The 26,843-nt window shown below is 32.1% G+C and overlaps 2 protein-coding genes across 2 annotated transcripts; both read right to left on the reverse strand.

Moving 5' to 3' along the window:
• Positions 1–7,958: 7,958 nt before the first annotated feature.
• On the reverse strand, positions 7,959–10,872 carry LOC134245091 (C-type lectin domain family 17, member A-like). The gene is made up of 4 exons (XM_062727354.1): positions 10,235–10,872; positions 9,720–9,807; positions 9,246–9,419; positions 7,959–8,255 (listed from the first exon to the last, which is right to left on the reverse strand). Exons 1-4 carry the CDS (start codon positions 10,538–10,540, stop codon positions 8,008–8,010), a joined length of 816 nt encoding a protein of 271 aa, XP_062583338.1. The 5' UTR covers positions 10,541–10,872; the 3' UTR covers positions 7,959–8,007.
• Positions 10,873–12,992: 2,120 nt separating this feature from the next.
• LOC134245093 (allograft inflammatory factor 1-like) lies at positions 12,993–26,257 on the reverse strand. The gene is made up of 7 exons (XM_062727356.1): positions 26,191–26,257; positions 22,534–22,641; positions 21,295–21,356; positions 21,089–21,155; positions 16,187–16,228; positions 15,913–16,075; positions 12,993–13,356 (listed from the first exon to the last, which is right to left on the reverse strand). Exons 2-7 carry the CDS (start codon positions 22,559–22,561, stop codon positions 13,272–13,274), a joined length of 447 nt encoding a protein of 148 aa, XP_062583340.1. The 5' UTR covers positions 22,562–22,641; positions 26,191–26,257; the 3' UTR covers positions 12,993–13,271.
• Positions 26,258–26,843: the final 586 nt, after the last annotated feature.

The raw sequence follows: 26,843 nt of genomic DNA on the forward strand, positions 1-26,843 counted from the left end.
TTCTTTCCTGATTTATCAGTCATTTATTTAACTAATATTTAAGCCAATTTCAAAACTTTTTGATGTTATGACATTTTTAGTCAGTCATTTATTTAACTAATATTTAAGCCAATTTCAAAACTTTTTGATGTTATGACATTTTTAGGGCGCAATAAAGCTAAAACCATACCTTCTTCTTATCAACTAATAAGCTAAATACCCTGTAAAATCAGTAAAACTCTCACACAAAGTTTTAATCGTAATAATGACATAATTTCTGTTTTCTATAACACATAGGGCGATTTTATTCCCATTTGAAGAAATTCCATGAACTTTTGGATCAACCCTCGTATATAGGGTAGTTCACATTCATTTTGGCTCTGCAGAATATTAAAAGTATTTAAAACTGACATATGTTTTGAAGAATTTCTTCCTTAGAAAGGGAACTATGAGTGTAAATAGGATTGCCAGTTGTAGAATTAAAACCAACTTTTTTTTAAAATACAATTTATATAATGAGCCTTACAAACGAAGACAATGTTGTTACCTGCTTTGTCGGCAGGGACCAGTACGTACTGATCATGTTATCTATCTAATTCTTTTTTCACTTCGGGGTTATTGAATATAGAAGGATATATAGTTTTCATATTGCCCCTCTTTTAATACGCGACTTTAACATGGATCTGATACATTTAATCCATTCTGACAAGGTGTAAACGTCTTCTTTTTCATATCTGGCCAATTGTCCGGCGTAATTTTCAACAAAATCTATAATATTTATGAAATTCCGACGCCGGTTGAAGGATCGGGTTTCCCTATATTTAGGACCTTTTAAAATTAGTTATCTAAAACTATATTTACGTCACCTGTAATAACGTGTCCAGCAGGACAATAGTTATAGGACGAAGAAGAACATGAACACTATGGAGGATTATGTTTTAGATATTCGGTATCCAGGCCATGTAAAGTTTTTTTTTGTAATTGAAAAGTTTGGATGCAATGGTCAATGTATATTTGTAGGAAATACAAGGTGTAGTCTTTGACTTGAAATATGGTGGAATACAAGACTGGGACGTTTTGTGATTAAGAATATTACTTATATTAACTGCGTCAATTCCTTTATTGGCATATTGAAGTTTAAGGAAAAGACGGATTGTTTAGCTGCATTTTCTTCCGTAAAACGTGCGGGTTTAAAAAGCCTATGATTTGCAATATCCATAATCACATATCCGAGCCTATATTCTGGTGTCGAGGAATCAAAAATTGGATTTTCCTTGATATTTTCAAGAAGACTATTAAAAAGTTTCAAAGGGACAGAGTAAAGTTTGGTGGGAATATGATGTAGACCTAACTGTTGATTTACATAAGCGTAAAATGTCTCAACCCAGGTTATACAGTATAATTTGGGTTGAGATTTAATTCATTCCTTAATGACAAGCGTAAAGTCAAATAAACTACAGTCGTAACTTTACTCTGAGGGAGAGTTATTTTGAATAAAATACCTTTGTCCTGGTAATTTTGTCAATGAACATGAACGATTCATCCGTCTCAAGAGAAGAAATATTGGCCTGGAAATTGTAAATGTAGCAAGTAAATCCATTTTTGTCGTAATTCACAGACTTACAGCTTGTGACCAAAGAACACTGACGATAACACTGCATTAGACCAATGCTGTCAATTTTGTCATAGAAGTCACTCCCTGGATATCTCATACTGTCGTATATATCTCCTGAAAGTGGACATGAGGTTGCATCTCCGTGGCTTACATTTACTTCTATAAGCATGAACAAAGATATAAGGAAAAACCTTCTCATCTTCAAAGGTTTGACTGAAGGTATGTGGCGATAGACTTGGCCTAAGACCATTAAATTGTTGCAATATTTGACGATGCAAAATGATAAAAGTAACTTTATGATTTACTTTTAAAACGTCTGCCAGTATGGAGTTTTTCTCAGACCAATTATTATTGATAGGTACTTGATTTTTCGTTTAAAGAGCTTTTCATTGCAATTAGTTCCACTGGTAATCAAACATAGGATAAAGCTACAATATCTCGGGGTTTTATTATCATGTACACACATTAGTTACAAACGAGCAAATTAAAAGGTACAGTTTTTATAATATAAAAGAAGTACTTTTGTTGCTTATAATTAACACATGAGTATAAACATAAATATTTTATATGTATCTTAAGAGACAATGTGTATAAAGGGAATGCACTATAATTATATATTTACTTACATTGAAAAAATGCATCTAGACGGGTGTAAACAACAAAACGCTACATATGCCCAACAGTGTATTTCTTCTATCAGAAAAATGTGTTCTTTTTTAAAGTTTTTGTAAAACACTGTCTAAAAGGTTTTTTTAAAAGGGCATGTCTTTGGAAGGCTAGACATTAAGACACCCTGCTGAATTTTAAATAGTTTGATGAAATACTAAGGTTGTTACATTTTTGCCCATCGTGTAATGGAACAATCGCATATATCACGATATTCTTTCAAAATAATCAGCGGAAAAATAGCAGTTAATCTTTATGACATTATTTTTTAATTCAACTTATTTACCTTTATCAATAATATGTATCAAATTTTCCGAGGTATGGTATATTTAATTCAATTGATTTTTCACATTTTTTCATAATACTTTTACAAAATTTTATCTTTTGAAAAAGAATCAATTTTGCTGTCATAGGACCACGCTCTCTCTTACAGATGAAAGACATACTCTTTGAAAGGATGAAGATATTCAATATTAACTTATGAACACTTATGTAAATAAGTTTTTGAACAGAAATGTAATGTCGTATGTCTTACTTATATCCTTTTGTAATTGTGTTGATATAGGCTTGAATGAAAAATGTGAACATGTCGGAAATGACAAATGAAATTAATATATTCCAAAATACCTTTAATGGATTCATTTTTTTATTTAAAAGGAAAGTGAACCATTTTTGAGACATTGATATATGTTTACACATGTACATAAATATTGTCAAAAGGCGTTGTTGATTTACAGGCAAATTTTCTACACCTTGTAATGTTTTATTTGTGTTTAGTCTTAAGAATTAACCTTTATTAAAAAGAGTCAGATAATCAAGTATATGCCTTTATCTTTGTTTATATCAATCATTCAGCGATACAATCAAGTGTATAAAGAATTTGTCTTAGAATTAAAGACAATTGTTGTACATTTAATTGCAATGCGATTTTGAATTAAATATGTGGAGATAACGAACTGTATTTGAGCTCAAACGTCCAATTAACATTACAAAATAGGAGCAGAGCAAACACAGACCTCAAAAACATCAGTGGTGGGATCAGGTGACATGAGGGAGTGAGCATCCCCTGCCGAATGGTCACAACCGCCGTGTGCTTCTTTGTCATACCTTTGTTCCGTTTTATTAGCACGTTTTTTTACATTCGATTCTGACTAATCTAACTAGGGAACTAAGAGAAGAACCAATACGTTGGTATCTTACTAAAGTTTTTTTTAAATTAATTTCCTCTCAATCATCTGCTGAAATGCTGTCTCTTAACATCTGAATCGCATAAGGGTAAATTCCCAGACTACTGTCATAACTGTTTTTTCCCAATGTTTTACTCATACCGTATCTAAATTTGTTAAAAATGTTTTAACAAATAATTCAAATTACGTGTTTAAAACATTTTGAAAATATTATATGTTTTTTCAATCTTATTTAGTGCAAAATATCGTTGGTGATTCTGAAACGTATACATTACAATTGAATAATGCCATTTTTCATATCTTCTGTAAAGTGGAGGAAAGAAAACATAGACGTTTTAAGGAGGTTATATCCTGCCATTAAAAATAATGAGAATTTTTTTATCAAGTATATCTTTTAGAATTAATACACATAGCATTAATAAAAATAAAAACAAAAAATGGAGGTCAATGCGCTTCTTTTGCCGCTACAGAGCATTTAGTTTGACTTTTTGCACTGTAAATATGACTTACATAGAAATCAATCTTTAAAGTTTTTCCTCCAATATTTTTTGTTCAAATAAACTAGGGAACAAACACAGTCTTATTTCATCTTAGATAGACACATTAATATGACAATGAAGAAATTTTTAAATTACTCTGCATGTTCAATTATTTGACCTTTTTACACTAAACATTTTCTTTTTTTTCTGCTTTAAAAATTTAACAAGCAAAAAAAAAAAAAAAAAAAAAAAAAAAAATTGAAAGTAATACCACTGTACTGAATTCAAGAAGAATGGTTATCGTATATATTCAGAAAAGAAAATTGAAAGTGGGGGTCAGTGATTTTAATTTTTAAATATTACTAAATAAGTGCTAATTTTAAGCTAAAATAAGGACTATTTTTTTCCTTCATTTTCACAATATATTTGCTATATTTATCAAATATAATGATAGAATTTCATGGCAGTTTATTAAAAAGATAGCTAAGGACAGGTGGGCGCTCTGCATTTAAAAACAAGAATCCAAAATTAACATACTTTAAATATTTCGAAAGAGAAAAATGAACATTTTCTTCTAAAAAAACGTTTGCTACAAAATATAGTTCCTCACTTAATGCTTTGGTATTGAATTTAGTTTTAACTGAATATAGTTAATTTGACTTTGTGGAATCCGCATTTATTGTAAGAAAAAAAACATTATGCAGGATGTTTGAAATAAAGCTTAAGATAAAAATCTGCTCAAAGGCTCATCGTTTCATACTCCAAATTGAAATAATGGCTTAAATTAATATGTTCCTTCGTGGAAAAGATATCAATACAGAAAATAATACTAACACATCGAAAACGGCAAAACAACATGGCATTGTAAAACTTCACATAGCGGCAATTACTACAGCAGTCGATTTTTTTTAAATTTTTTTTTTGTAAATAGGGAAAACCCAAGATTAAGCACTGAAAAAGCTGGAGGAAGCAGGAAATATCCAAAAACCGAGTCGTACATATACATGTGTGTTATAGGCACAAGCGGTGTTCGAATGAGATTCTACATCAGACGAGACCATTTTATCGGATAATCTGCAAAACTGATCAAAATCGTAAATGAGTGAGTAACTTCCGGGTAAGAGATAAAGGCCATTCACAGTAGCACATCTTACATCAGCATATCTATGCATTAAAATACTTCAACATTGACAACTAAAATTTTGCTGCTAGAACTAAAGAAAGAAAAATAAATTTTAAGTGATGAATAACCGTTTTTAATGATTGGATAGAAGGAGTATTCTTAAGAAAGTCATGAAGCTATGATTTTGACATTACATTGTGGTCAAGTGTGTTCCAGGTTAAAAAAAATTCTCATTTAAAAGTTAAGTAACAGGGATTCTTTTAAATGATATGAAAGGAAACTTCATAATTCAACAATACAATATATGTATATGGCGATAACGAACCGTATCTTTTAAAAACCCAGAATAAAACAACATAGGAGCAGAAAAAACACGAACCTCCGAAACATAATAGGTGGGATCAGGTGTCATAGAGGAGTGGGGACCCCCTGCCGACGGGTTACAAAGTAGGCTTTGAATAAATTCTTATTCAAGAAATATTAAAACTGTTCTGCTAATAAAGGAGCACAATTAATGCCCTTTAATTAACGAGCAGTTTATTAGAAGATATGGTCTTCATGGAACATATGAAGACTGTCAACGTTGAACTCATGCACCTGTATTTTTTCAAATTCAAAAAGTGTGATGAAAATGAGTTATTGTAAAGGCAAGGTAAAATAAAAAGATGGTAAGTTCCTGTAATTTAAGAATTTTAAGGTTGATTACTTCTTTCACTTCATTTTCAACATAATTAACATTATCAATAGTAATGTTCCCACTGGGGCTTATACAGTTGGAAGAAGAAGACCTCTCATTATGGCTTTGTTTTAGAGACTTAGCCTATTGATAGTGTGGGGTTTGTATATAGGTTAAAACTGAAAAGTTTCAAAGAAAAATTTGGAGATAATTTTTCTATTTTATATTTAAGTTGGAAAAAGTTTTATTTAGGTGAATCAGCTTTGATAAATTTGATTTTTTTTTTCATCTGAATTGAAATATTTAGATAAGTGTTGCAGATTGTATGCTGTATAGCACAACATTTGTGAAAGTAAAAAAGTAAAGTATTCAGCAACGACTTTATATATATATATGTTAATTTGCGTATTAAAAGATTTAGGGGCAATTTGAAAACCATCTCATCTATCCTTCTGCATTCAATAATCCAGAAGTGAAAAAAGAATTAGATTAAATGATCGGTACGTACTGGTCCCTGCTGACAAAGCAGGTAACAACATTGTCTTCGTTTGGAAGGCTCCATATATAAATTGTATTTTCGAAGAACTTTTAATTCTACAAGTGGTAATCAAACTTATACTAATAGTTCCCTTTCTAAGGAAGAAATTCTTCAAAATCATGTTATAAACTTCATAAAAATCCTTACAAAGGTACATAGCGGGTTCCGGTAAATGTTCAACCAAGCCTCCTTCTTCCTCACTAAGATATTGACAGTGGTGAAGGGAAAACTTCAAAAGTACTGAACAAAAATATATTCTAGAAGTGGTGTGAATCAGATGTGGATATTCAAAAATTCCAAATATCTTTTGGACAATTTGAAATCACAAGATTGTAGCAAAATCAATAGCTTAAAAACTTAAGAATTTTTTAATTTTACACACAACCATTCCCCATGATATATTAAAGTCCAGGCTTTTTGATATCATTAACAGCTGCTTTATAAAAATGAAACTCGTAAATTTACTTACCTGATCATCGGTCATTTGCAAAATTTTTTATTAAAACACATTTTGATTGCACACACAAGTAATCTGAAGTTGACATCAAAAAGATGCTTGAGTTTCTTATTGACAATATCTATGTGGTTTTTGGAGACCAGATCTTCCAACAATCTATTGGAATTCCCATGGGTACCAAATGCAACCCGTTACTAGCAGACCTATTTTTGTATTCATATGACAGAATTTGTACAAAATCCTATGCGATAAAAGAAGAAAACACTTGCTGTGACCTTCGACTCGACATTTAGATATATCGACGACATATTGTCAATTAACAATGGTAATTTCCATTCTTGTGTCGATATGATATATGCTGGGGAGCTTGAGATGAAAGCTACCATAGAGTCTGACTTGGATATTTTACTTGAAAAAGACGTTAATGGTAATCTAACAACCAAGCTCTATGATAAACATGATGACTTTTCTATCGTCAACTTCCCTTACTTATGCAGCAATATATCTTTATCACCTGCATACGGAGTTTATATATCTCAGTTGATACGATACGCAATAGTATGCTCTATATGTGAACAATTTCTAAAGCGATGTAAATAATTGACAAACAAGTTGATGAAACAAGAGTATCAGCAGTCTCGTTTAAAGTCACTTTTCGTAATTTTTATGGTCGATACAATGATCTTGTCAGCAATTTACCATTGAGTCAAACGATGAATGACGTTAATTGTTTTTCTTATTTTAAAATTGTTAGGCCATTATTTATACACTGAATTGACGAAGTATTTTTCCGTTATTTCAAGATCATGACAAGGAGAACGGTGGGTGTGACCGGTCGGCAGGCAGGAGATGCTCACTCTTCAATGGCACCTGATCCCACCTCTGATGTTTTGGAGGTCCGTGTTTGCTCCGCTTCTATTTTTTACATTTATTGTTTTATGGACTTTGATATTGAATACTGTTCGTTATCCCCATATCCTTTATCTAATAGGGATAAATGCACAATGTCATGTACCCTGGACTTTGACTGCAAGTATGTATTGTTGTTTCCCTACAAAAATTGACTTTTGTCTTTCAAGTTATATATTTAATTATCATTATAAAATGATTCCCCTCATAGCTATCGATTGTTCCAATCATCAGTAAACTTCCCGGAGACAGAGTAAGGTCTCCAAGTGATAATTAAAGGGAGAAACCCTGAATAGCTGATGCAAACAATAAAATCCATTCTTCAAAAGTCTCCAAAGAGTTGTGTTTACTTAATTGTGTATAGTTTGTAGAATGTCTTCAAATGATTTCACAGATAAATCCATGAGGGGTTTCACAGCAGTCATCAGCCCATCTGCCATCTGTTCTTGTGATGGCGCAGTCCGCGTCGGACGAATTCGTCACACATTTGTTGTAGTAATCGTTGGGTTGACCAGGGTTCCAGTTAGAATATACCAGAGGATGCCCAGTGACCCACTTAAAGGTCCCTTCCGTCTCCCGGTCACTAAGGCCAATCCAAAATCGGATCACGCTGGATCCAAGGCCAGCTACAAGAAAAATACCCGGTTAACAATTAATCCCAAAATTGCATGTTTATTTTTAAAGAATGTGTTGTCTGACTTCTGAATGTTTCTAACTGATTAACTTAAGTTTCAATCATTTTTTTATGGTATATAGTTTTTTGATCCAGTGTGATTATAGTTCATGTTTAGTATATGCATGAACAGTTGTCAAAAATGGGTCGTGTTTTTTTCTAGCATTTTAAGGATATACTCTTTTAATTATCTTTTCAAGAATTAATAATATCAAAAATATATATATATTTTTTAAAAATGGTGCATGACCACAACATGTGTGAATAGTTAAAAACAAATCCTGTAGGCTATTGTACTTCATCTCTCTAAGAACTTCATAAATATTGATTTAGTGTAACTTTCGTACTTATATGCAAATGATGGTAAAAATCATGTCAAATAGTTTGTTATCCTTACAGTTTATTAGTTCTGTGACCAGACTGGTTTTGTTTTCTGTATCTATGGACACTAGTGTGTTATTCTTACAGTTTATTAGTTGTTTGACCAGACTGGTTTTGTTTTCTGTATCAATTGACACTAGTTTATTATCTTTACAGTTTATTAGTTCTGTGACCAGACTGGTTTTGTTTTCTGTATCTATGGATACTAGTTTATTATCCTTACAGTTTATTAGCTGTGTGACCAGACTGGTTTTGTTTTCTGTATCAATTGACACTAGTTTATTATCCTTACAGTTTATTAGTTCTGTGACCAGACTGGTTTTGTTTTCTGTATCTATGGATACTAGTTTATTATCCTTACAGTTTATTAGTTCTGTGACCAGACTGGTTTTGTTTTCTGTATCTATGGACACTAGTGTGTTACAGTTTATTAGTTCTGTGACCAGACTGGTTTTGTTTTCTGTATCTATGGACGCTAGATTGTTATCCTTACAGTTTATTATTTGTGTGACCAGACTGGTTTTGTTTTCTGTATCTATGGACGCTAGATTGTTATCCTTACAGTTTATTAGTTCTGTGACCAGACTGGTTTTGTTTTCTGTATCTATTGACACTAGATGTCCACCGTCACGTTGACAGAATACTTCCGCTGCCGTCCAGTTTAACACAGGGGCGTTAACGATCCTCAGACAAGACTGGGTCTTCTCATAAAATGTATACATACCATGTCGACAAACTGAAAGACGATCAGATTTTTTTCATTTTCTTTTTCTTTTCACTTTTTAAAAATAGTTTTCTTGCCTTCCCTTATTCATTTTAGCGCAATAAAATAAAACGTCGATTCTGAAATTACATTATTGAGATATTTTGTAAACATGTATAAAACAGTACAAAAATCTTTAAAAATACAGGATTTTTTTAATGAATAAAAAAAGAAAAGGAACAAATTTTGTGTGCTAAAATCCATCAGAAGCTTATTGAATTACAGTACATGTATATGTTTTCTCTAAAGTCCTTAACAACAAAGAATACTTACCAGTCTTTATACAGGTTGTTGTTTTTTTCAAAACTACACAAGACTCTTGTTGAAGACAACTATTTTGAACGCATTCTTTCATCAGAGCCTAGAAAAAAAATATATTTATTTTTAAAATAAAATATATGAATTATTGCGAATTTGATAAGAATTTTATCTGATTGTGTTTTAAAGGTTCCATTGAGTACCACAAAATTTTTTTATTGTACACATCCACTCCTACTCGACAACGTTAAGTCACTTAGAGATGAAAGGGCATTCAGAAAAAAATTCTTTATAAAGCAATGTCTTTCTGTTTATAATTATTTTCAAAACTTATTTCAAATTCATTTTCAATTGAATATATGTTATTCAAATATTCAAAACACTTTTCCATAATTTTTTTTATAGATTTCTCGAAATGTTAATAAACATACCGGTATTAATTCCTTTTTAACAAGCTATCATTTACCTATTTTCAAAACTACAAAAATATTTCAAAAACACAAAAGAAAATTAAAAAAAAAAAAGCGAACCTGAGTTCCTGTGATGTTGTTTATAAAAATGAAATCACTGTCACTGTGAAGGGATTCGGGGTCTAAATCCTGATTGATGTGATAACAAGTCAGTTGATTTCTATTATAATTCACAGATTGACAAAGTCCCTCGAGAAAACATGATCGAACACACTGTTGCAGTCCGAAAGGACTCAGTTGTGATAACACTGAAGTCACATTGGCCTTTCTTCCGTAATAAATATTCCCTGGTATTTTACCGTCCGTAAACAAAGGAAAAGTTTCAAACACATATATAAGAATAAAAAATACATTAAAACTCAGCATAATTTATCTCCTAAAAGGTTTTAGACACGCCACATTTGCTCTGGTAACGATTCCCAACCGTGGACACCCATATCTAGGGGTAATGGAACCTTCAGGAACTCCAGAATTGATTGACATGCAATTAGACTTTACTGAAAATATCCAATAAGTTTGGCTATTGATCTAAATTTTAGAGCCATTACCATTATAGCAATCCACTTTGTTCTTTACTCTAAATATATGTTATGTATCTGAATGGGAAATTAGAATGTTTGAAACTTTTCATCTAGAATGTATTGCCCCAAAATAGATGTTATTAGTAATAAGGAGGAAATCAAGTCAAAAATAGGATAAAATATACTGCTAGTTGTGCTAATTAACCTGTTTATTGAGATTTTATGAACTTGTTTCAGAGTAAGCCATTGAGAACTCAGGAGTGACATATATCCAATAAAATATTAATGGACAAATCAATTCGATTATGGTAGCTAAATTAACACACATTTTATTGAATGTTCAGATTATAAACAGTTCGGAGTCAATTAAGTCTGGTTTTCTTCAGCGATGTGGAACATAGCTTGTTAATGAAAATGTAAGGAGAATATTGATCACAAAAGTTAAAAAAAAAATATTTCAAAGGCAACCGAACATCATGTGACAGCTCCCTCGTAATAAATACACGCCAAATACAAAGTTTCCATTATTTTTCTATTACGAACATTAGATCTAGACAAAATCATCATACTTAATTGGAAATAAGTTCGTTAAAAGGCCCACTTTTCGATGATCCAGAATACAATACTAAGAACATGTTTTAAACTACTTTTGGAATGTCCAAAAATCCGTGATTTAGGGCTTGTCTGCTGGTTTTCATGTTTTATCTACCTATCAAATATTTCTTTATTTGCAAGGTCTGTCTGTGTCCGTCTGTCTTTTTGGTTGTCTATCACCCTCTTTATTTTTTCTCGTGTAAACACGTGCAACATGGGGCCTTAAGACCTTCTCATCTGAAGGACCGATTTCAATGTTCCGCAGTGGATCCGAACCTGTGATGTAAGGACCGTCTCCTTACTCTGCAATACTAAAGCAGATGCTCTAACAAAGTGATGTACCACTTTGCGGGAGATAAACAGATAATAATAAAATACAATTGCACTTTTTATTGTTTCTCTATTTTTTAACAATGAAATGACAGGGGATTCCAAGTCGTTCTTTGCACCTTATCTCACTTCTTATGTTTTTTAGTCCTTGTTTGCTCTGCCTCGATTTGTATTGCTTAAATGGACTTTTGATGATGATAAGAGTTATCCTTATATTTTATGTAAGAGAAGATAAAACTCGGAAATCATCCTTCAAAAACCAATTAAACGATTATAGTGAAACAGCGCAAACAAGGACCATTGAAAAGGTGTGATCAGGTGAGAATGAGGATCCAGCAAGTATACGCTGTTGACTGTTCACCACGCCGTAATTCTGTTGCCTCCATCTTATAATGCGATATATATGAAGATTCGACATTAAAAAAATGACCTAACATTTTGAAAATCATTGATCAATGTACGGTCTAGCAAAACATAGAATTTTCCTGTAAAACTAATATATTGGCCACAAATTTGTTAAATGTTAACCTCAACTAAATTAATGATAATGTTGTTTTATCAAACTATTTGTTAATAACCAGCACCAGCTTTTAAAAATTCTACTATATTGAACATGATCTTGCCTATCGATTCAGTTAGGAGAAACACCTCATATACAGATGATAATGGCATATTTTTAATATGGCTCTTTCTTCATACAATGTTGTATAATAAAAACATGCAACAACTTTAATAATAGACAGTAACATAAATCTAAATCCTATGGTACGATATTTTTCAAATAAATGAAAAACATTTGTGGAGGTATCAGCATAAACTTAAATATGCAAACTATATGTTCATAATTTGTACAACACAATATGTTACAGTAGAAGTTTTATTTTAATTGTAACACTTTATTTCAGTAAATTCTGCATTAAGCGGACAAATTCAGTAAGTTCTAAAACGATAATTTAAATTGTATCTAATATTGGTTTTCAAGTTAAATAAGAAATATCTAATTACTATTTTAATAATAAACAGCTCCTTTAAGGAAAGTAATTTCTGTTTTGTCAGGAAAATTAAAAATATGTGAAAACTTGGCATATTACTAGATATCTAATAATCAATAAAATTGAAAGACTTAATTAAACATTCGTTTCACGGTTTGCTATGTCTAATTATCACATGTTTGACTATTGTATTTTTTGTTTTACTGTCACAATTTAACACATGTAGATGAAACTGTTTATAGAAATGTAAAATAAAACCCAGGCGATTAATATGAACAGTAACTACAAATACAATGTATTACCAAAAATGTACATCTCTTTTGCACAACAGTAACTTTTGACAAAATTATAGCGACTTTGAATTGACCATGATAAAAAAAAGTCAAAACCAAAATTTATTATTTCTCATACTACTATTTTACAAACATCATATACATTGTACTTTAAATTATTTTGTGAACTCGAGGAATTTGTTAAAACGTCCAATACAAATATGACAAGAATCAGTCCTACTAAAATGAACAGGATTTCATTGAAACTTTCATTCATTGTTTGATGGTCATTTTCCATCATGCATGCACAGAACAGACAAATATCTCTCTATAGAGCTAACATTTATAAAATAATTGACAATGTACAGTTTCTATTTCACATATTTCCTCAGGGCAGACTGTCTAGGGAGCGTTTCGGTGGAACTCCTGTTTTTGTCTCCTCCGCGCGGCCGATATTTTCAAAAAATAAAATCCTGTAGGAAAGAAAAGTTGATTGATCAACTACATAACCTAATATTCTTTAATTGTAGTGTTATTTAAAAAATTAGGTTTTATAGAAAAATATTTCATCTGCCATTCTACAGGATTGATATCAGCCTTTATCTGGTGATGCTAGTCCTTTCAGAATGTACTCTGAATAAATTCACAACATTGTCGCAATATCATTAAAAGGATGTTCAGTTTAAGGACAACTTTTGGAAAGTTAGCAATGGGACGCATGAAACATTTGCTGAGGCATTCCCTGTTAAGAAGCTGATGGTTCGTTTTTAGGGGTGAGAATTGAAACGAACCATCAACTTCCTAATAGAGAATACTGCTGAGGTTGTTAATTGTTTATCTAAGGACACGATAAAACACCTATTAAAGTGTTGTTGTTGTTTTTTTGTAATATGAGGACAATATTCAGTATGAAGCATATTACTAAGGACAGAATATTTCACTACCAGATACACAGCTGGGGGAGATAATAAGATAAGATAAGACAAGATAATTTTATTTTCCAATTTTGGGCCCATAGGGCATAAAGGTTCTTTTTACAATGATTCTTTCAGAACAATAGAAAGTTCTGAAAGAAAGGTTAGTAAACATACACAAACATAAACACACACATGTGTATATCTGATATAATATATACAAGTAACTGTACATGTAGATGCAGCAGTTGGGGTTATCAAATCGCTAATTAACATGCAATCAAAATCAATATTATCAATATACATATATACTAATATATGAGTTTGAGGACAGAATAAGTTATAAATTTTAATACAGTTACGAGGATGGAACCCAAAATATAATTTCAGGTAAATTTCAAAGATATTCTTTTTGTCATGCTACCGTGCACTTTGAGGAAATGACATTTGAATAGTGAACATGGTTAATCAACGCTGCCTTTGACGAGTTAGCTTGATTTTCTTGATCAACAGAATTCTTTATGTATCAGCATACTCGTTTAAAGTCATCATTTCGTAAGTTCTATGGACGATACATTGACCTTGTCAAGAAATACAATTTATCATTGAGTGAATTGCTGACGTTTTTCATACAAATTGTAAAGTATTTATTTACACACTAAATTGTCAATGACGGATTATTCCGTTATTTCCCGATCATGACAAGGAGCACAAGGCAGTTGTGACCGGTCAGCAGGCATGTTACCTGATCCCACCTCTGATGTTTTGGAGGTCCGTGTTTGCTCTGCTCCTATTTTGTACTGTTTAGTGGACTTTTGATCTTGATTACTGCTCGTTATTTCTATATATTTCATTGTATTCTTGCGTAAAAATATTGCTTTTTAACTTAATTTCCACAAAAATTTGTAAAACCTTCTTCCTTGATGAAGATAATGTTATCTGAATGAAAATAAGTTAATGGTATCAGTATAAATGACGTGTTCTCGTGATATTTCATACATGTTTTAAAAAAGAATATGGTGTCTATATTGCATTTTTACAATCAAGTTCAAAGAAGGCCTTTTTGGTTTGTTTTTTTCTTTTTAATTAGATTAAGCAAATTTACCTTCAATTTCAATATATACAAGTATCGATGTGTTTTTAAAGAATCACTTCTTTCTTGGAGTAATAAAACGCAGTGTTATGATGAATCCTTGCAAGGTTAGTTTACCTAAACGTCCTTTTGAGAAGAATGTCACAATCACTAAATTTCTGATATCTAAAGTGTTTGTCTTTCTTTTTACTGTAGATTCCATATTTTTGGTGAGTACTTATTATTGGGAATGAATTCTTCAATAATAAATAATTATTTCACAAATGGACGGCTGACGAAGAGATTTTACATAGATTTCAGCACCATAAAAAATAAAAGCGAGTACTTTTATTTCGCGAATGGCGCTTCTCGCGAAATTACTCAGTAATTCCAGGCGTATAGATAGGAATCTACAGTACTCTCAAGGGAGACTTCATGAGACGTTTTGTGTATTATAGCTTGATGATGATGTCTTAATATAGGTAGTTTGGGTTTTAGGAAAAAATGGATAAGGATAGTTGTTAATTGTGAAGAGGTCAGTGGATGAAAGTTTGTTGATCTGAAGTTACATATGTTATTTATTTTAGAATAGATATTTCACGTACAGTTGGGCTGATGAAGGGAAATTATAGTTTAAGTTCAAGGATGACTACTGTGCAAGTAATTACTTCGGTGATAAAGAATTTTTAGTACATAAGTAAATTGATGGAGGCTGTTAGCACCTAAATTACTATATAATGTAAGTTAGACAGACGAAGAAGTATTAGTTGTAATAAATTTTTCAGGACGGTACTTAAAATGTTGACCCGGTTTTAAATAGCTATTTTTAAAGTGGTAATTTGAGAATGGTAAATTTGATACAGTTCAACAGATAAGAAAGCTTATGTTGCACTGAAAGGATATAATTAACTTTATATTGGTTAAACTGATAAGAAGGGTTCATTATACAGTATTGTCAGTTTTAGAAGTAAATTTTAACTTTTCACAAGATAAACTACATTGGACTTGTTAGATAAACTGATTATTTGTAGATAATTACGTACAGTTTTAAGATCGTGCTTTTGCCGCCTAGCATCATGAGGACAAACTCGCGATAGTTGATAGTCTCTGACCCTGTAGTATCTACTTCTTTGATCATTTTCTGGATCTCTAGATGTGTCTTGGCTTGTCCAAGCTTCTCCATCATACGCTTCATAGCCATCATACCTTAGGCATTACAATTTTCAAAATAAGTAATGGTCTAATGGTGTAATGAAATTACAGATGAATTTGTATCTTGAATTTTTCTTTGCGTCCACATATTATATAAAACATTACCAATTTCGAGGTTTTGATCCAAATCGAACTCCAAAAATTTTTCTGAAAGAAAAGTAAAGATGAATAGTTATTTTTTCGAAAGAATGGTAAAGTTGGTTAAATACTGCTGCTTGAATGACTTGGACCATCTTCCTTTAAGGAATAACTGTCTTATCTTTCGATTTCATGATGTGATCAATCGATAGGCTTGCGTGATAATTTGCCAAAGGCGTTTATGCATAAAATTATCACGCAAGCCAATTGATTGATCATCGTCATGAAATTGAAAAAAAAAATCTGACAGTTATTCCTTATACGAAGGGTGATCAAAATGTTCGCAAACTAATTGAATAACTTCCATACTAGAAACAATATTTGGTTTTAATGTTGATTATATTTTAAATTAATCCTCCCCGATTTTAATGCACATCAACCACCGTTCTGCGCATGCGCCAATCACGTGATATTGGCGGTCACGTGATCCCCTCCGTAGCGTTCTGTCACAAAAGTTAAATGATTTTTCCGAGTTTTATATTTCTTTCCATGTGAGTTAATATTTATGACAAGAACAGTTAATTTGTCAGATATGGTCATATCTCGGCAACGGAATGGGTGAATAATAACATCCTTTCCAAAAATAAGCATGGCGACCATTAAAACACAAATCTTCTGTCTCAGGAGAGACCTTTATTCAAGGTGGATTGAGAATGGGTGCATCCTTTTTATCATATCTAATATGTTTAAAATCTAAAGTAAACGATATCTTAGGTATTTAATACTTATATCATTGTTTAAATATTCAACTATTTTTCAAAGTGCTAACTGGAGGTCTTTGATAGCAAATTGCTTAATTAAAAATACATATCTTTTCAAACTTGCTTTCACTGGGCAAGATGACAAGTATCATTTTTAACCATCAGCCTTCCTTCACTAAAACGATTGATCCAATCATTAATTGAATTTATAGGAACTCATTTATCTCAATAAACTGTGTACAAATTATTATATGATACTGTAGAGGGATTTCTAAGATATTACAATAAATTGTACAGTCTTTTGTTGAACGTCACAACTGACCTAAATAGTGACGTCATTTTCACTTTGTGACATCACAAACAAGGAGAGAAACTTTATTCAGCATATGCTATTTATAGACCTTGTGTATGGCTATGTGTGTACCGAACTTCATTCTAATCTGAATTGTGGTTTTGTAGATATAGAGATAGTTTGCGATCTTTTTGATCACCCCTCGTATTTACATGCTTGATTTCGCCAATCCACGTGCTCCAAGCCCTTCTTCTGTCTAGCTGTTTTTCCCGCCCTGCACGTGGTTTTTTTGGAACCACGCCAATACATTTAAAGTACATTTACAATTTGTAATTTTATCTCGGACAAAGACATTGGAAATGTAAATATTAGAATAAACACTTATCTCTTAGCATAAAACGGGTATCACTTTAACTCTCCACTGGAGTATCTTCTTATCCTTACCCTTAAACTGCTCTCTATCCTTTACCTGTACTAACTTACTTTGATTCTTACCCAACACCTTATCTTATACTGTGTAAACACTTACCCTAATACCGTAACTTCTTCTTCCCCCAATTAATGCTCACTTTTCCCCTCTATGCTATGCTAACTTCCTACTTTTATACTGTGTTAACTTCCTACCCTTAGACTGTGTTAACTTCCTACCTTTATACTGTGTTAACTTCCAACCTTTATACTGTGTTAACTTCCTACCTTTATACTGTGTTAACTTCCTACCTTTATACTGTATTAACTTCCTACCTTTATACTGTATTAACTTCCTACCTTTATACATGTACTGTGTTAACTTCCTACCTTTATATTGTGTTAACTTCCTACCTTTATACTGTGTTAACTTCCTACCTTTATATTGTGTTACCTTCCTACCTTTATATTGTGTTAACTTCCTACCTTTATACTGTATTAACTTCCTACCTTTATACATGTACTGTGTTAACTTCCTACCTTTGTACTGTGTTAATTTCCTACCTTTATACTGTATTAACTTCCTACCTTTATACTGAATTAACTTCCTACCTTTATACTGTGTTAACTTCCTACCTTTATACTGTGTTAACTTCCTACCATTATCTTGTGTTAACTTCCTACCTTTATATTGTGTTAACTTCCTACCTTTATCTTGTGTTAACTTCCTACCTTTATACTGTGTTAACCTCCTACCTTTATACTGTGTTAACTTCCTACCTTTATGCTGTGTTAACTTCCTACCTTTATTTTGTGCTAACTTCCTACCTTTATACTGTGTTAACTTCCTACCTTTATACTGTGTTAACTTCCTACCTTTATACTGTATTAACTTCATACCTTTATACATGTACTGTATTAACTTCCTACCTTTATATTGTGTTAACTTCCTACCTTTATACTGTGTTAACTTCCTACCTTTATACTGTGTTAACTTCTTACCTTTATCTTGTGTTAACTTCCTACCTTTATACTGTATTAACTTCCTACCTTTATACTGTATTAACTTCCTACCTTTATACTGTGTTAACTTCCTACCTTTATACTGTGTTAACTTCCTACCTTCATACTGTATTAACTTCCTACCTTTATACTGTGTTAACTTCTTACCTTTATACTGTGTTAACTTCCTACCTTTATTCTGTGTTAACTTCCTACCCTTATTCTGTGTTAACTTCCTACCTTTATACTGTGTTAACTTCCTACCTTTGTACTGTGTTAATTTCCTACCTTTATACTGTATTAACTTCCTACCTTTATACTGTGTTAACTTCCTACCTTTATACTGTGTTAACTTCCTACATTTATACTGTGTTAACTTCCTACCTTTATACATGTACTGTGTTAATTTCCTACCTTTATACTGTATTAACTTCCTACCTTTATCTTGTGTTAACTTCCTACCTTTATACTGTGTTAACTTCCTACCTTTATACTGTGTTAACTTCCTACCTTTATACTGTATTAATTTCATACCTTTATACATGTACTGTATTAACTTCCTACCTTTATATTGTGTTAACTTCCTACCTTTATACTGTGTTAACTTCTTACCTTTATACTGTGTTAACTTCCTACCTTTATACATGTACTGTGTTAACTTCCTACCTTTATCTTGTGTTAACTTCCTACCTTTATACTGTGTTAACTTCCTACCTTTATACTGTATTAACTTCCTACCTTTATACATGTACTGTGTTAACTTCCTACCTTTATATTGTGTTAACTTCCTACCTTTATACATGTACTGTGTTTACTTCCTACCTTTATATTGTGTTAACTTCCTACCTTTATACTGTGTTAACTTCCTACCTTTATCTTGTGTTAACTTCCTACCTTTATACTGTGTTAACTTCCTACCTTTATACTGTGTTAACTTCCTACCTTTATACTGTGTTAACTTCCTACCTTTCTACTGTATTAACTTCCTACCTTTATACTGTGTTAACTTCCTACCTTTATACATGTACTGTGTTAACTTCCTACCTTTATACTGTGTTAACTTCCTACCTTTATACTGTGTTAACTTCCTACCTTTATACTGTATTAACTTCATACCTTTATACATGTACTGTATTAACTTTATACCTTTATATTGTGTTAACTTCCTACCTTTATACTGTGTTAACTTCCTACCTTTATCTTGTGTTAACTTCCTACCTTTATACATGTACTGTGTTAACTTCCTACCTTTATCTTGTGTTAACTTCCTACCTTTATACTGTCTTAACTTCTTACCTTTATACTGTATTAACTTCCTACCTTTATACATGTACTGTGTTAACTTCCTATCTTTATACTGTATTAACTTCCTACCTTTATACATGTACTGTGTTAACTTCCTACCTTTATATTGTGTTAACTTCCTACCTTTATACTGTGTTAACTTCCTACCTTTATATTGTGTTAACTTCCTACCTTTATATTGTGTTAACTTCCTACCTTTATACTGTATTAACTTCCTACCTTTATACATGTACTGTGTTAACTTCCTACCTTTGTACTGTGTTAATTTCCTACCTTTATACTGTATTAACTTCCTACCTTTATACTGAATTAACTTCCTACCTTTATACTGTGTTAACTTCCTACCTTTATACTGTGTTAACTTCCTACCATTATGTTGTGTTAACTTCCTACCTTTATATTGTGTTAACTTCCTACCTTTATCTTGTGTTAACTTCCTACCTTTATACTGTGTTTACCTCCTACCTTTATACTGTGTTAACTTCCTACCTTTATGCTGTGTTAACTTCCTACCTTTATTTTGTGTTAACTTCCTACCTTTATCTTGTGTTAACTTCCTACCTTTATACTGTGTTAACATCCTACCTTTATACTGTGTTAACTTCCTACCTTTATGCTGTGTTAACTTCCTACCTTTATACTGTGTTAACTTCCTACCTTTATACTGTGTTAACTTCCTACCTTTATACTGTGTTAACTTCCTACCTTTATGCTGTGTTAACTTCCTACCTTTATACTGTGTTAACCTCCTACCTTTATCTTGTGTTAACTTCCTACCTTTATACTGTGTTAACCTCCTACCTTTATACTGTGTTAACTTCCTACCTTTATGCTGTGTTAACTTCCTACCTTTATACTGTGTTAACCTCCTACCTTTATACGGTGTTAACCTCCTACCTTTATACTGTGTTAACTTCCTACCTTTATGCTGTGTTAACCTCCTACCTTTATACTGTGTTAACTTCCTACCTTTATCTTGTGTTAACTTCCTACCTTTATACTGTGTTAACCTCCTACCTTTATACTGTGTTAACTTCCTACCTTTATGCTGTGTTAACCTCCTACCTTTATACTGTGTTAACTTCCTACCTTTATACTGTGTTAACTTCCTACCTTTACACTGTGTTAACTTCCTACCTTTATACTGTGTTAACTTCCTACCTTTATATTGTGTTAACTTCTCCGCCAAATCTTCAACCTCTGAATAATCCTTGTCATTCAGAAAGTCCTGATGAAATGGTTATAAAAAAAACTTGTTATTTTTCAAACCAAGATCAATTTTATTTCAATGGGAAAATTTGTTTTAGTATACTGTAACTTATAAAAAGAAAGGGGTTAACAATGTAAAACGAAGAACAAAGACTTACCTCATTAATGTCGGATAGTTTCTTGCTTAACATCTCCATACGTTCACCATAGGCTTTCCCGCCTCAAAAAATATTTTTAAATAATATATTAGTAAAAACATATTTGGCACAACAAATTTAGGGGGGATATAAAGGGGATTCGAGTTTGTTAAAATGAACGGTCAGGACCTCTTTCAAGGGAAGATAACTTAGAATAACTAAACTTTGACTTATTATATTCCAAGGACTGTTAGGTTAGAAAAGTTTGAACTTATGTTACAGTTATAAACATCTTTAATGGATATGGAAGATTTAAGTATGTTCAAATCATTGAACTCCGGGGGTAGGTTAATTGGTTCCATAAATGAAGATCATTTTTACAAAAGAAAAGGGGGGAACTTTGTACAATCTTCTCAAGAAAAGATTAATCATATTTGATAAAGGGGCATTTTCAATTGTAAAAAATTAAATCTTGACATAAAGGGAAAAGATAGGCTATAACAGGAGATCAAAGTTATTATATATGAATATTTATGAGGAAGAAGATTGATCATTTTTTTTCTGTAAAGATCAACGATCCCATTTTAATTATTGGCATACTATTATTTATTTTAAGAATTAAAAATCCCAATTTTATTTTCCATTTCCGATACTTCCTTGCACTTCTTAGTACACGCAGCTTAAATCATATCAACTTTCCGTTTAGGATAAAAAGAGTGGCTTTTTATTTAGAAAATTTTTTATTTAACATTGAAAATTATAAATCCAGAAAAGCTTTGTATAACAAAGGGAATAATTATATATGTCTTAAAACTTCTGGTATTTACAATTTTTGAAGAATTAAAAAAAAAAATCTAAGGAAAGTTTATTCGTGTATTTGAGCATTTGAAAATTTGAGTCATCTTTCTGTTGATTCAAACAGAGGCGCTGTTACAGTCCTAGCGCTTACCCTGACAATATGCGATGCATGTACATTTAAAAAAAAAGATTCAAGAAAAAAGCTATTCATAACGAAAACTCTAATTTCCGCTGCTCTAGAAAATACAAACTCTCTTTGTGCATTAAAAAAAGCAAAACTTGAACCTTGTATCTGAGTACTAGTATTTGAAGTGCTCGGAGGTTTTGATTTTTGAAATTTCTATTAATATGACAACTTAACTCAATTCCTTTACAATTTAATAAATCTTTGAACTTCCATCGACCTGAGGTTTTTTTTTTTAACAAAGTAAAGATTTTTTTCTAAAATAATATGTCCCTTACCCTGGTAATCTGGCTTTTTGGTCGCCATTTTTATCTCGTGTTGTCAATCTGTTTCTAAAGTTGTCAGAGCTGCAGAAACAAGCTCACAACTTCCCTGTCCAACGCTCACTTCCGCACAAACACAAAATACATGAAATATAATTTTACACTATCACATGTCGAGATTTGTTTTTTTTATCACCAGACAATCGTCAAGTACTAAAGAATTACGAACGGGAAATCGTTCATAAGTGCCCACAAGTTAGTTTTCAAGAGAAATCTCATTTTATAATATTATGTAAGACTATTGTACTACTGTAACACGGAAGTATTGAATTGTGAATTTTTCATGAACAATTTATCAGATAGGACAATTTTCCTTCTATTTCTGTGTTAAAGTGGGAAAACATTCACCAATATCTGCCATGTCAGCGCTGTAGCACTTCGCGACAGTTATGGCCTGACAAACTTAAATCTAATATATTGTGGGGAAACATTGCTGCATTTACAGGAACAACACGCTGTCACGCTAACACAAGTCCGCGCAAACACGCCGCCGCGCTAAAAGACGCTTTCAAGCAAACACGTCGTGTGAGTTGTCTGTTAGCGAGACAACTTGTGTTAGCCTGACAACGTGTCGTGTGTTGGCGAGACAACTTGTGTTAGCCTGACAACGTGTCGTGTGTTGGCGAGACAACTTGTGTTAGCCTGACAACGTGTCGTGTGTTGGCGAGACAACTTGTGTTAGCCTGACAACGTGTCGTGTGTTAGCGAAACAACTTGTTAGCCTGACAACGTGTCGTGTGTTAGCGAAACAACTTGTGTTAGCCTGACAACGTGTCGTGTGTTAGCCTGACAAGGTTAGCGAAACAAGTTGTGTTAACCTGAAAACGTGTTGTGTTAGCGCGAAGGCGTGCTGTGTGTAACAACTTGTGTTACTGCCAAAAAGTAATATCATCTATTCGAATAAGTGATATCACTTGTTTGATTTGAATTGGTGATATCACCCATTCGAAAAGGTGATATCACTTATACGAATAGGTGATGTCACTAATTGGAATAGATGATATCACCTATTCCTTGAATAGGAGATATCACTTATTCGAATAGGTGATATCACATTTTCAAATTAATTATGAAATAACAACAGCTCCCAAGACCATAGGTCTCTAAATCTTATTAAGGTCTTCCGTCTTCACGGAAGACCTTATAGTGATTCTACTGTTTCTTATTATTATTATTAATTTTTTTGACAAAAATTTGTGCAGTCGATTTCAACGTGGCGTGTGTAATATGATCTTTGTTCATCACAAACAAAATTTGGAAAATGTTGGTGCCAAGTTATGGACAATTTCCTGATTTTAAAATGCGATTTTGTCGCGCACTTTTATCAAAAATGGTTGAGGATATGAACTGGAGACTTATTGGAGATGATAGATCATGACTTTGTGATTTGCAGAATTGCTTTTTCGTGCGTCGTCAGTACTTCCGGTCGTTACGAGATGCAAATTTAAAAAAAGCGTTTTTTGTTACTTTTTTGTTTTTCAGTATTTTTCATTTATTTTTGGTATTTTAATAGAACCCCTTCATATTATGCTTACTATATAATTTGTTTGAATGCTGATAAATCTAAACTCTTGATATTAGCATTCAAAAATCTGAAGCGGGCCCAAAATGGCGGCTGTCTCTTTCAACGCCGACAATTCGCAATTGTGGTTTACGGAGGCAGCAGAGCGTTTGCTTCAACGAAAGTAACATAAGGATAAATGATATGTAAAGGAATACTTGGATTGTGTCGTGTACGTTGCAGTTCTGTGTCAAACTAACGTCTTCTTTAATTGGTTTTGGCTGGTTCTCAAAGTAGAAAAAGAAAAGACTAAATGTGCAAATGAAATTCGATACCTAATATTCTTGTGCACCACGAAAAAAAAAAGATCTTAAATCATACTTATAAATAATACTTTCTCAAAAAGAAAATCAATTATATCAGTATCAATATCAAGTATAAATCTTAACCACTGTTTTTTATGCACACTTGTGTCATATTAAACTTATAAATAAGAAAAAATAATAAGAAAGCGATTTTTTTAGAGATCGCTTCATGTATTTTTTTTTTTAGCATTTTTGTCTCAAAGACCTGATTCAAGTTATTCAGCATAAATGATATCTGATTCCTTGACCGTCGTGCCTTTAAGGCGAGCCATGTTTTTCGGCGAAACGTTTCAACCTTTATTTCGATTAACTAATCGCAATAGTTCACTTTGGGGATAAACAGGAAATTGAAAAAAAAAAGTTAAAAATTTAGAACCGTTTCATAGCTTTACATGCATATATACTAAATGAAATTTGTATTTGTGTTAAATATACTTTCTAAACTTCGAAAAGTAGGCTTTAAGAACGTTCTTTTTTTTTAAATTTCATTGAAGCTATCACACCTGTTTTATAGAACATTCCAAAGAAAAGGTGCGAAGATTAACTCGTGGCGTTTGGCGCTAAATTTTGAAGAGTGACCCGCCTTTCATAATTTTAAGAGAGAAGTACTGTTTCGTGAATATACAAGTGGATTTTAATGTAATAACGTAATATTTAGACAATTTCATGCTGGCGTCTTGCGTTCAAACTCCACTTGCGTGCAAATGTTTTTTTTACATATATATATATCTTCAGCTCCATTTTACGTTTTCTTTCCGGAATAGGACGGAAGACCTCTCGTTGCTCGCAACGAGCTCATATCTAGTTTACTTTCACTTTCGTTCTATAGCTCATCATTCTAGGAGACAATAGATTACAGTTTTGCATTTAATTTTAATCAACCCATATAGAAATTGTAGTTTGTTTTGCTCACAAATTAATTTATTTCACTTATCTATCATGTAAACTTTAAGTAAAATTGTGAAAAACGCATGAAAACTGGGTAGTATAAAATTGGCTTGGTTCCAGTGGTAATCTATATATTATAGGGAACAATAATTATTTATTGTTGTAAGAAATTCAAATAGGTGATATCACCTATTCAAAAGCGAATTGGTGATTTCACAAATTCAAATGGAATAGGTGATATCACCTATTCGAATATGTGATATCACCCATTGAAAATAAATACCAAAACGTCTCATACGCAACGACGTATATTTTTCTGGACGCAGTTTTGATGAGCTTTAGCAAATGGCCTACCATCTGGACACCATAAATTACAGAGGCGATACGTGCACCATTTAGCGCAATTTTTAAAAAATCTATTTTGGTAGAAATAAAAAAAACCGATTTTTAACGAAGATTAGCAATGTTATTGAACCTCGTAATGCATGAAAAGAAAGAAAAAGAGATATAATTTTCGCATTGCATATGACATTTTGTAAATCAGTAAGAATTTACAATTGATGAAGTATGCCTCATGCAAGATCTAGACCTTCCCTTAATCCTTTCGATTCGTTCCCGACCTTAATTTTTCCTGTCGGTGATGGGAATATCTGTATCTATATTGTTTTTTTAAAAGTTAATGGAGCCAAAACGAAAAGGTCTTGATTGGTCACTATATATTTTTTTAAAGAAATGCAGTTGCTTATAAATATATATTTTTCTCCGAAACATTGATCAAAATTTTAGATAATGACACCGAAATGCACCTGCTTAGTAGATAAACAGTGCTTATATAAAGTTTTTTTAAAGTAGGCATACCTCTATTTGTGCTTAATCCACGATCTTATGTTACAGTGTTAGAATTATGCATACGAATAAGCCTTTATAGAGCAGAGAAACAGTATATATTTGAATCCCTGCAGTCATACGCATTAATTTTACGTACAAACTGGGTCAAAACTACACACAGCACACATGCCAGACTGCAGAAATAATGATCATTAAAAATATACAAGTTCTTTACATGTACTTGTTGTTCGTCAAGCAAAAAATAAAATCCTTTCTTCTTATTATAAAGCTTGACATTCACCATTCGGTATATATTCCCCTTTTACCCAACCCGTCAAGAAATCTAACTCAGTGTTCTGCTCGAAAAATTAAATGTGAATATTTGTTCAAAAATACATAGTTTGAATTAATGTAGAATACATTTAAGCAGTTGGATTAGAATTAAAGATTATAGCTTGATGTTTTTTTTAGGCCCCATTCGACAATTTTTCACTCATATAAAGACGTCACTATAATATACATGTCCATTGAGGGCTTCAAACCTTTACTCGGTACTCAGGACAATGAGCAATCCCTACCGTGACTAGAGATCTCGGTTTTTATGGTCTTATCCGAAGGAATTGCAACTTTCACTTCAAAGTGTAGAGCGCCTGGTGAAGGTCGTAGGTCAGTCGCGACTGAGA

Source organism: Saccostrea cucullata, unplaced genomic scaffold, assembly GCF_032062105.1.
Source record: "Saccostrea cucullata isolate Sc308-1 unplaced genomic scaffold, CSIRO_AGI_Scuc_v1 ctg4228, whole genome shotgun sequence".
NCBI lineage: Eukaryota > Metazoa > Mollusca > Bivalvia > Ostreida > Ostreidae > Saccostrea > Saccostrea cuccullata.